This window comes from Sciurus carolinensis, chromosome 5 (assembly GCF_902686445.1).
Source record: "Sciurus carolinensis chromosome 5, mSciCar1.2, whole genome shotgun sequence".
In the NCBI taxonomy this organism is placed as follows: domain Eukaryota; kingdom Metazoa; phylum Chordata; class Mammalia; order Rodentia; family Sciuridae; genus Sciurus; species Sciurus carolinensis.
Window position 1 is genome coordinate 81,206,763 of NC_062217.1, and position 12,482 is coordinate 81,219,244.

At 36.4% G+C, this 12,482-nt stretch overlaps 1 protein-coding gene across 1 annotated transcript in view; it reads left to right on the forward strand.

Moving 5' to 3' along the window:
- Positions 1 to 12,482, forward strand: part of LOC124985625 (phospholipid-transporting ATPase IB-like) — a 207,097-nt gene that overhangs the window by 135,443 nt on the left and 59,172 nt on the right. The window contains exon 28 of the mRNA XM_047554330.1: positions 481 to 591. Coding sequence (XP_047410286.1) covers positions 481 to 591 — 111 coding nt within the window. The remainder of the gene's footprint in view (positions 1 to 480; positions 592 to 12,482) is intronic.

The window sequence follows — 12,482 nt, forward strand, 5'->3', positions numbered from 1 at the left end:
AGTGATTCCTATAAGACATTATTACTTCAACCTGATCAGAAAAAAAAACTCAATGATTGAGTCTGAGTTTCTTGTTTCCAATATGAGGTTCTTTTGATTAAATAATTTTGACTTGTTCTCATGATTAAGATCCTAAATGTGTATCTGATTCAATTAAGATCCAGGCACATAAAAACAAATTTAATTTTGAAAACTCCATGCCTGTGATGATTACTAACAAAGAAGCATTTGCTGGACAAAAAGTCATATTTAATGATTTATTTTTGTTGTTGTTGTTGAAACAAGAGAATTTTTAAAATGTCATTATAGCTGAGTGCCATGTCAGATTGTTTTAGGAATAATACTCATTCTCTCATGTTATATTTGCTAAAGAGGAAACCGCAAGACCATGAAATACTGAGAACATGATACCTTGTGAGGTTTCACACTAAATGGTAGGTTCCTTTGAACTTGTGTTGACTGTTGTTTTTGTATTTTCAGTTTCGATACTTGGAGAAGCTTCTGTTGGTTCATGGAACTTGGAACTATTTTCGAGTGACCAAATGCATATTGTATTGTTTCTACAAGAATGTAGTGCTATACATTATTGGGGTAAGGAAGATGATGCATTTTCTTTCTTTGAGGAATTAGGTCTTTTCTGTGATGTTAAACTTGGTAATTTGAACTTTTTTCATATTAATGTTCTCATTCAAAGTACTATCAAAAGAAAAATTCCTTAGATTAACTAAATTTAGCAATTTACTTGAGCAAATCAAAACAAAATTGATTCTTGAGTACTTTCTGATTCTTCTTTTTTTTTTAATTTGAAAGTGGTTTTATGTTTAGTTTTTGTTTTTTTTTAATTTATTTTTTTTATTATTGTACAGAAATGGGATACATGTTGTTTCTCTGTACATGGCATAAAGGCATACCATTTGTGTAATCATAAATTTACATAGGGTAATGTTTGATTCATTCTGTTATTTTTTTCCATTCCCCCCCACCCCTCCCACCCCTCTTTTCCCTCTATATAGTCCTTCCTTCCTCCATTCCTGCCCCCCTCCCTAAACCTAACTCTAACCCTAACACTAACTCTTCTCACACCCCATTATGTGTCCTCATCCACTTATTAGCGATATCATTCTTCCTTTGGTTTTTTGAGATTGGCTTATCTCACTTAGCATGATATTCTCCAGTTTCATCCATTTGCCTGCAAATGCCATAATTTTATCATTCTTTATGGCTGAGTAATATTCCATTGTATATATATACCACATTTTCTTTATCCATTCATCAATTGAAGGACATCTAGGTTGGTTCCACAATCTGGCTATTGTGAACTGAGCAGCTATGAACATTGATGTGGCTGTATCTCTGTAATATGCTGATTTTAAGTCCTTTGGTTATAGGCCAAGGAGTGGGATAGCTGGGTCAAATGGTGGTTCCATTCCAAGTTTTCTAAGGAGTCTCCATACTGCTTTCCAGAGTGGCTGCACTAATTTGCAGCCCCACCAGCAATGTATGAGTGTACCTTTCTCCCCACATCCTCGCCAACACCTGTTGTTGCTTGTATTCTTGATAATCGCCATTCTAATTGGGGTGAGATGGAATCTTAGGGTGGTTTTGATTTGCATTTCTCTTATTACTGGAGATGTTGAACATTTTTCCATATGTTTGTTGATTGCTTGTATATCTTCTTCTGTGAAGTGTCTATTCATTTCCTTAGCCCATTTGTCGATTGGATTATTTACATTCTTGGTGTAGAGTTTTTTGAGTTCTTTATAGATTCTGGAGATTAGTGCTCTATCTGAAGTATGATTGGCAAAGATTTTCTCCCACTCTGTAGGCTCTTTCTTCGCATTGCTGATAGTTTCCTTTGCTGAGAGAAAGCTTTTTAGTTTGAATCTATCCCAGTTATTAATTCTTGCTTTTATTTCTTGTGCTATGGGAGTCCTGTTGAGGAAGTCTGGTCCTAAGCCGACATGTTGAAGCTCTGGACCTACTTTTTCTTCTATAAGATGCAAGGTCTCTGGTCAGATTCCGAGATCCTTAATCCATTTTGAATTTAGTTTCGTGCATGGTGAGAGATATGGGTTTAGTTTCATTCTGTTGCATATGGATTTCCAATTCTCCGAGCACCATTTGTTGAAGAGGCTATCTTTTCTCCATTGCATATTTTTGGCCCCTTTGTCTAGTATGAGAAAATTGTATTTATTTGGGTTTGTGTCTGTGTCCTCTATTCTGTACCATTGATCCACCTTTCTATTTTGGTACCAATACCATGCCGTTTTTGTTACTATTGCTTTGTAATAGAGTTGAAGATCTGGTATTGCGATACCCCCTGCTTCACTCTTTCTGCCAAGGATTGCTTTAGCTATTCTGGGTTTTTTATTCTTCCAGATGAATTTCATAATTGCTTGCTCTATTTCTGTAAGGTACATCATTGGGATTTTAATTGGAATTGCATTGAATCTGTATAGCACTTTTGGTAGTATGGCCATTTTGACAATATTAATTCTTCCTATCCAAGAACATGGGAGATCTTTCCATTTTCTAAGGTTTTCTTGAATTTCTTTCTTTAGTGTTCTGTAGTTCTCATTGTAGAGGTCTTTCACCTTTTTTGTGAGATTGATTCCCAAGTATTTTATTTTTTTCGAAGCTATTGTGAATGGGGTAGTTTTCCTAATTTCTCTTTCTGAAGATTCATCGCTCATGTATAGAAATGCCTTAGATTTATGTGCATTGATCTTATATCCCGCTACTTTACTGAATTCACTTATGAGATCTTAAAGTTTTCTGGTGGAATTTCCTGGTTCCTCTAAGTATACAATCATATCATCAGCAAATAGGGATAGTTTGAGTTCTTCTTTGTCTATTCGTATCCCTTTAATTTCTTTGGTCTGTCTAATTGCTCTGGCTAGAGTTTCAAGGACGATATTGAATAGAAGTGGTGAAAGAGGGCATCCCTGCCTTGTTCCAGTTTTTAGAGGGAATGCTTTCAGTTTTTCACCATTTAGAATAATATTAGCCATGGGCTTAGCGTAGATGGCCTTTACAATGTTAAGGAATGTTCCCACTATCCCTATTTTTTCTAGTGTTTTGAGCATGAAGGGGTGCTGTATTTTATCAAATGCTTTTTCTGCATCTATCAAAATAATCATGTGATTCTTGACTTTAAGTCTATTGATATGGTGAATTACATTTATTGATTTTCTGATGTTGAACCAACCTTGCATCCCTGGGATGAAACCCACTTGATCATGGTGCACTATCTTTTTAATATGTTTTTGTATGCGATTTGCTAAAATTTTGTTTAGAATTTTTGCGTCAATGTTCATTAAGGATATTGGTCTGAAATTTTCTTTCCTCGATGTGTCTCTGTCTGGTTTAGGTATCAGGGTAATATTGGCTTCATAGAATGAGTTTGGGAGGGTTCCCTCCTCTTCTATTTTATGGAATACTTTGAGAAGTATTGGAATGAGCTCTTCTTTAAAAGTTTTGTAGAACTCGGCTGAGAACCCATCTGGTCCTGGACTTTTCTTTGTTGGTAGGCTTTTTTTTTTTTTTTTTTTTTTTTTTTTTTATTTTTAATTTTTTTTTTATTCATTTTATGTGGTGCTGAGGATCGAACCCAGTGCCCCAACCATGTGAGGCAGGTGCTCTACCTCTGAGCCACAATCCCAGCCCCTGCTTATTCTTAATTTTAAAGTAAATATTTGTTTTCATATTACTTATGTAGTCAATATATATATATATATTTTTTTTACTTTCTTTTTTTTTTATTATAAAATTGTAAACAAATGGGATACATGTTGTTTTTCTGTCTGTACATGGCGTAAAGGCATACAATTTGTGTAATCATAAATCTACATAGGGTAATGTTGTTTGATTCATTCTGCCATTTTTTCCCTTCCCCCCCTCCCCTCCCACCCTTCCCCTCCATCTATACAGTCCTTCCTTCCTCCATTCCTGCCCCCCTCCCTAAACCCAACTCCAACCCCAACGCTAACCCTTCCCAACCCCCATTATGTGTCATCATCCACTTATTAGCGATATCATTCTTCCTTTGGTTTTTTGAGATTGGCTTATCTCACTTAGCATGATATTCTCCAGTTTCATCCATTTGCCTGCAAATGCCATAATTTTATCATTCTTTATGGCTGAGTAATATTCCATTGTATATATATACCACATTTTCTTTATCCATTCATCAATTGAAGGACATCTAGGTTGGTTCCACAATCTGGCTATTGTGAACTGAGCAGCTATGAACATTGATGTGGCTGTATCTCTGTAATATGCTGATTTTAAGTCCTTGGGTATAGGCCAAGGAGTGGGATAGCTGGGTCAAATGGTGTTTCCATTCCAAGTTTTCTAAGGAATCTCCACACTACTTTCCAGAGTGGCTGCACTAATTTGCAGCCCCACCAGCAATGTAAGAGTGTACCTTTCTCCCCACATCCTCGCCAACACCTGTAGTTGGTTGTATTCTTGATGATTGCCATTCTAATTGGGGTGAGATGGAATCTTAGGGTGGTTTTGATTTGCATTTCTCTTATTACTAGAGATGTTGAACATTTTTCCATATGTTTGTGGATTGCTTGTATATCTTCTTCTGTGAAGTGTCTATTCATTTCGTTAGCCCATTTGTCGATTGGATTATTTACATTCTTGGTGTAGAGTTTTTTGAGTTCTTTATAGATTCTGGAGATTAGCGCTCTATCTGAAGTATGATTGGCAAAGATTTTCTCCCACTCTGTAGGCTCTTTCTTCGCATTGCTGATAGTTTCCTTTGCTGAGAGAAAGCTTTTTAGTTTGAATCTATCCCAGTTATTAATTCTTGCTTTTATTTCTTGTGCTATGGGAGTCCTGTTGAGGAAGTCTGGTCCTAAGCCGACATGTTGAAGCTCTGGACCTACTTTTTCTTCTATAAGATGCAAGGTCTCTGGTCTGATTCCGAGATCCTTAATCCATTTTGAATTTAGTTTCGTGCATGGTGAGAGATATGGGTTTAGTTTCATTCTGTTGCATATGGATTTCCAATTCTCCGAGCACCATTTGTTGAAGAGGCTATCTTTTCTCCATTGCATATTTTTGGCCCCTTTGTCTAGTATGAGAAAATTGTATTTATTTGGGTTTGTGTCTGTGTCCTCTATTCTGTACCATTGATCCACCTTTCTATTTTGGTACCAATACCATGCCGTTTTTGTTACTATTGCTTTGTAATAGAGTTGAAGATCTGGTATTGCGATACCCCCTGCTTCACTCTTTCTGCCAAGGATTGCTTTAGCTATTCTGGGTTTTTTATTCTTCCAGATGAATTTCATAATTGCTTGCTCTATTTCTGTAAGGTACATCATTGGGATTTTAATTGGAATTGCATTGAATCTGTATAGCACTTTTGGTAGTATGGCCATTTTGACAATATTAATTCTTCCTATCCAAGAACATGGGAGATCTTTCCATTTTCTAAGGTTTTCTTGAATTTCTTTCTTTAGTGTTCTGTAGTTCTCATTGTAGAGGTCTTTCACCTTTTTTGTGAGATGATTCCCAAGTATTTTATTTTTTTCGAAGCTATTGTGAATGGGGTAGTTTTCCTAATTTCTCTTTCTGAAGATTCATCGCTCATGTATAGAAATGCCTTAGATTTATGTGCATTGATCTTATATCCCGCTACTTTACTGAATTCACTTATGAGATCTTAAAGTTTTCTGGTGGAATTTCCTGGTTCCTCTAAGTATACAATCATATCATCAGCAAATAGGGATAGTTTGAGTTCTTCTTTGTCTATTCGTATCCCTTTAATTTCTTTGGTCTGTCTAATTGCTCTGGCTAGAGTTTCAAGGACGATATTGAATAGAAGTGGTGAAAGAGGGCATCCCTGCCTTGTTCCAGTTTTTAGAGGGAATGCTTTCAGTTTTTCACCATTTAGAATAATATTAGCCATGGGCTTAGCGTAGATGGCCTTTACAATGTTAAGGAATGTTCCCACTATCCCTATTTTTTCTAGTGTTTTGAGCATGAAGGGGTGCTGTATTTTATCAAATGCTTTTTCTGCATCTATCAAAATAATCATGTGATTCTTGACTTTAAGTCTATTGATATGGTGAATTACATTTATTGATTTTCTGATGTTGAACCAACCTTGCATCCCTGGGATGAAACCCACTTGATCATGGTGCACTATCTTTTTAATATGTTTTTGTATGCGATTTGCTAAAATTTTGTTTAGAATTTTTGCGTCAATGTTCATTAAGGATATTGGTCTGAAATTTTCTTTCCTCGATGTGTCTCTGTCTGGTTTAGGTATCAGGGTAATATTGGCTTCATAGAATGAGTTTGGGAGGGTTCCCTCCTCTTCTATTTTATGGAATACTTTGAGAAGTATTGGAATGAGCTCTTCTTTAAAAGTTTTGTAGAACTCGGCTGAGAACCCATCTGGTCCTGGACTTTTCTTTGTTGGTAGGCTTTTTTTTTTTTTTTTTTTTTTTTTTTTTTTTTATTTTTAATTTTTTTTTTATTCATTTTATGTGGTGCTGAGGATCGAACCCAGTGCCCCAACCATGTGAGGCAGGTGCTCTACCTCTGAGCCACAATCCCAGCCCCTGCTTATTCTTAATTTTAAAGTAAATATTTGTTTTCATATTACTTATGTAGTCAATATATATATATATATTTTTTTTACTTTCTTTTTTTTTTATTATAAAATTGTAAACAAATGGGATACATGTTGTTTTTCTGTCTGTACATGGCGTAAAGGCATACAATTTGTGTAATCATAAATCTACATAGGGTAATGTTGTTTGATTCATTCTGCCATTTTTTCCCTTCCCCCCCTCCCCTCCCACCCTTCCCCTCCATCTATACAGTCCTTCCTTCCTCCATTCCTGCCCCCCTCCCTAAACCCAACTCCAACCCCAACGCTAACCCTTCCCAACCCCCATTATGTGTCATCATCCACTTATTAGCGATATCATTCTTCCTTTGGTTTTTTGAGATTGGCTTATCTCACTTAGCATGACATTCTCCAGTTTCATCCATTTGCCTGCAAATGCCATAATTTTATCATTCTTTATGGCTGAGTAATATTCCATTGTATATATATACCACATTTTCTTTATCCATTCATCAATTGAAGGACATCTAGGTTGGTTCCACAATCTGGCTATTGTGAACTGAGCAGCTATGAACATTGATGTGGCTGTATCTCTGTAATATGCTGATTTTAAGTCCTTTGGGTATAGGCCAAGGAGTGGGATAGCTGGGTCAAATGGTAGTTCCATTCCAAGTTTTCTAAGGAATCTCCACACTACTTTCCAGAGTGGCTGCACTAATTTGCAGCCCCACCAGCAATGTAAGAGTGTACCTTTCTCCCCACATCCTCGCCAACACCTGTAGTTGGTTGTATTCTTGATGATTGCCATTCTAATTGGGGTGAGATGGAATCTTAGGGTGGTTTTGATTTGCATTTCTCTTATTACTAGAGATGTTGAACATTTTTCCATATGTTTGTGGATTGCTTGTATATCTTCTTCTGTGAAGTGTCTATTCATTTCGTTAGCCCATTTGTCGATTGGATTATTTACATTCTTGGTGTAGAGTTTTTTGAGTTCTTTATAGATTCTGGAGATTAGCGCTCTATCTGAAGTATGATTGGCAAAGATTTTCTCCCACTCTGTAGGCTCTTTCTTCGCATTGCTGATAGTTTCCTTTGCTGAGAGAAAGCTTTTTAGTTTGAATCTATCCCAGTTATTAATTCTTGCTTTTATTTCTTGTGCTATGGGAGTCCTGTTGAGGAAGTCTGGTCCTAAGCCGACATGTTGAAGCTCTGGACCTACTTTTTCTTCTATAAGATGCAAGGTCTCTGGTCTGATTCCGAGATCCTTAATCCATTTTGAATTTAGTTTCGTGCATGGTGAGAGATATGGGTTTAGTTTCATTCTGTTGCATATGGATTTCCAATTCTCCGAGCACCATTTGTTGAAGAGGCTATCTTTTCTCCATTGCATATTTTTGGCCCCTTTGTCTAGTATGAGAAAATTGTATTTATTTGGGTTTGTGTCTGTGTCCTCTATTCTGTACCATTGATCCACCTTTCTATTTTGGTACCAATACCATGCCGTTTTTGTTACTATTGCTTTGTAATAGAGTTGAAGATCTGGTATTGCGATACCCCCTGCTTCACTCTTTCTGCCAAGGATTGCTTTAGCTATTCTGGGTTTTTTATTCTTCCAGATGAATTTCATAATTGCTTGCTCTATTTCTGTAAGGTACATCATTGGGATTTTAATTGGAATTGCATTGAATCTGTATAGCACTTTTGGTAGTATGGCCATTTTGACAATATTAATTCTTCCTATCCAAGAACATGGGAGATCTTTCCATTTTCTAAGGTTTTCTTGAATTTCTTTCTTTAGTGTTCTGTAGTTCTCATTGTAGAGGTCTTTCACCTTTTTTGTGAGATTGATTCCCAAGTATTTTATTTTTTTCGAAGCTATTGTGAATGGGGTAGTTTTCCTAATTTCTCTTTCTGAAGATTCATCGCTCATGTATAGAAATGCCTTAGATTTATGTGCATTGATCTTATATCCCGCTACTTTACTGAATTCACTTATGAGATCTTAAAGTTTTCTGGTGGAATTTCCTGGTTCCTCTAAGTATACAATCATATCATCAGCAAATAGGGATAGTTTGAGTTCTTCTTTGTCTATTCGTATCCCTTTAATTTCTTTGGTCTGTCTAATTGCTCTGGCTAGAGTTTCAAGGACGATATTGAATAGAAGTGGTGAAAGAGGGCATCCCTGCCTTGTTCCAGTTTTTAGAGGGAATGCTTTCAGTTTTTCACCATTTAGAATAATATTAGCCATGGGCTTAGCGTAGATGGCCTTTACAATGTTAAGGAATGTTCCCACTATCCCTATTTTTTCTAGTGTTTTGAGCATGAAGGGGTGCTGTATTTTATCAAATGCTTTTTCTGCATCTATCAAAATAATCATGTGATTCTTGACTTTAAGTCTATTGATATGGTGAATTACATTTATTGATTTTCTGATGTTGAACCAACCTTGCATCCCTGGGATGAAACCCACTTGATCATGGTGCACTATCTTTTTAATATGTTTTTGTATGCGATTTGCTAAAATTTTGTTTAGAATTTTTGCGTCAATGTTCATTAAGGATATTGGTCTGAAATTTTCTTTCCTCGATGTGTCTCTGTCTGGTTTAGGTATCAGGGTAATATTGGCTTCATAGAATGAGTTTGGGAGGGTTCCCTCCTCTTCTATTTTATGGAATACTTTGAGAAGTATTGGAATGAGCTCTTCTTTAAAGTTTTGTAGAACTCGGCTGAGAACCCATCTGGTCCTGGACTTTTCTTTGTTGGTAGGCTTTTTTTTTTTTTTTTTTTTTTTTTTTATTTTTAATTTTTTTTTTATTCATTTTATGTGGTGCTGAGGATCGAACCCAGTGCCCCAACCATGTGAGGCAGGTGCTCTACCTCTGAGCCACAATCCCAGCCCCTGCTTATTCTTAATTTTAAAGTAAATATTTGTTTTCATATTACTTATGTAGTCAATATATATATATATATATTTTTTTTACTTTCTTTTTTTTTATTATAAAATTGTAAACAAATGGGATACATGTTGTTTTTCTGTCTGTACATGGCGTAAAGGCATACCATTTGTGTAATCATAAATCTACATAGGGTAATGTTGTTTGATTCATTCTGCCATTTTTTCCCTTCCCCCCCTCCCCTCCCACCCTTCCCCTCCATCTATACAGTCCTTCCTTCCTCCATTCCTGCCCCCCTCCCTAAACCCAACTCCAACCCCAACGCTAACCCTTCCCAACCCCCATTATGTGTCATCATCCACTTATTAGCGATATCATTCTTCCTTTGGTTTTTTGAGATTGGCTTATCTCACTTAGCATGACATTCTCCAGTTTCATCCATTTGCCTGCAAATGCCATAATTTTATCATTCTTTATGGCTGAGTAATATTCCATTGTATATATATACCACATTTTCTTTATCCATTCATCAATTGAAGGACATCTAGGTTGGTTCCACAATCTGGCTATTGTGAACTGAGCAGCTATGAACATTGATGTGGCTGTATCTCTGTAATATGCTGATTTTAAGTCCTTTGGGTATAGGCCAAGGAGTGGGATAGCTGGGTCAAATGGTAGTTCCATTCCAAGTTTTCTAAGGAATCTCCACACTACTTTCCAGAGTGGCTGCACTAATTTGCAGCCCCACCAGCAATGTAAGAGTGTACCTTTCTCCCCACATCCTCGCCAACACCTGTAGTTGGTTGTATTCTTGATGATTGCCATTCTAATTGGGGTGAGATGGAATCTTAGGGTGGTTTTGATTTGCATTTCTCTTATTACTAGAGATGTTGAACATTTTTCCATATGTTTGTGGATTGCTTGTATATCTTCTTCTGTGAAGTGTCTATTCATTTCGTTAGCCCATTTGTCGATTGGATTATTTACATTCTTGGTGTAGAGTTTTTTGAGTTCTTTATAGATTCTGGAGATTAGCGCTCTATCTGAAGTATGATTGGCAAAGATTTTCTCCCACTCTGTAGGCTCTTTCTTCGCATTGCTGATAGTTTCCTTTGCTGAGAGAAAGCTTTTTAGTTTGAATCTATCCCAGTTATTAATTCTTGCTTTTATTTCTTGTGCTATGGGAGTCCTGTTGAGGAAGTCTGGTCCTAAGCCGACATGTTGAAGCTCTGGACCTACTTTTTCTTCTATAAGATGCAAGGTCTCTGGTCTGATTCCGAGATCCTTAATCCATTTTGAATTTAGTTTCGTGCATGGTGAGAGATATGGGTTTAGTTTCATTCTGTTGCATATGGATTTCCAATTCTCCGAGCACCATTTGTTGAAGAGGCTATCTTTTCTCCATTGCATATTTTTGGCCCCTTTGTCTAGTATGAGAAAATTGTATTTATTTGGGTTTGTGTCCGTGTCCTCTATTCTGTACCATTGATCCACCTTTCTATTTTGGTACCAATACCATGCCGTTTTTGTTACTATTGCTTTGTAGTAGAGTTGAAGATCTGGTATTGCGATACCCCCTGCTTCACTCTTTCTGCCAAGGATTGCTTTAGCTATTCTGGGTTTTTTATTCTTCCAGATGAATTTCATAATTGCTTGCTCTATTTCTGTAAGGTACATCATTGGGATTTTAATTGGAATTGCATTGAATCTGTATAGCACTTTTGGTAGTATGGCCATTTTGACAATATTAATTCTTCCTATCCAAGAACATGGGAGATCTTTCCATCTTCTAAGGTTTTCTTGAATTTCTTTCTTTAGTGTTCTGTAGTTCTCATTGTAGAGGTCTTTCACCTCTTTTGTGAGATTGATTCCCAAATACTTTATTTTTTTCGAAGCTATTGTGAATGGGGTAGTTTTCCTAATTTCTCTTTCTGAAGATTCATCGCTCATGTATAGAAATGCCTTAGATTTATGTGCATTGATCTTATATCCCGCTACTTTACTGAATTCACTTATGAGATCTTAAAGTTTTCTGGTGGAATTTCCTGGTTCCTCTAAGTATACCATCATATCATCAGCAAATAGGGATAGTTTGAGTTCTTTGTCTATTCGTATCCCTTTAATTTCTTTGGTCTGTCTAATTGCTCTGGCTAGAGTTTCAAGGACGATATTAAATAGAAGTGGTGAAAGAGGGCATCCCTGCCTTGTTCCAGTTTTTAGAGGGAATGCTTTCAGTTTTTCACCATTTAGAATAATATTAGCCATGGGCTTAGCGTAGATGGCCTTTACAATGTTAAGGAATGTTCCCACTATCCCTATTTTTTCTAGTGTTTTGAGCATGAAGGGGTGCTGTATTTTATCAAATGCTTTTTCTGCATCTATCAAAATAATCATGTGATTCTTGACTTTAAGTCTATTGATATGGTGAATTACATTTATTGATTTTCTGATGTTGAACCAACCTTGCATCCCTGGGATGAAACCCACTTGATCATGGTGCACTATCTTTTTAATATGCGATTTGCTAAAATTTTGTTTAGAATTTTTGCGTCAATGTTCATTAAGGATATTGGTCTGAAATTTTCTTTCCTCGATGTGTCTCTGTCTGGTTTAGGAATCAGGGTAATATTGGCTTCATAGAATGAGTTTGGGAGAGTTCCCTCCTCTTCTATTTTCTGGAATACTTTGAGAAGTATTGGAGTGAGTTCTTCTTTAAAAGTTTTGTAGAACTCGACTGAGAACCCATCTGATCCTGGACTTTTCTTTGTTGGTAGGCTTTTGATGACTTCTTCTATTTCATTACTTGAAATTGGTCTATTTAAATTGTGTATGTCCTCCTCGTTCAGTTTAGGCAATTCATATGTCTCTAGAAACCTGTTGATGTCTTCGAAATTTTCTATTTTGTTGGAGTATAGATTTTCAAAATAGCTTCTAATTATGCTTTGTATTTCAGTCGTGTCTGTTGTGATATTTCCTTGTTCATTCCGAAT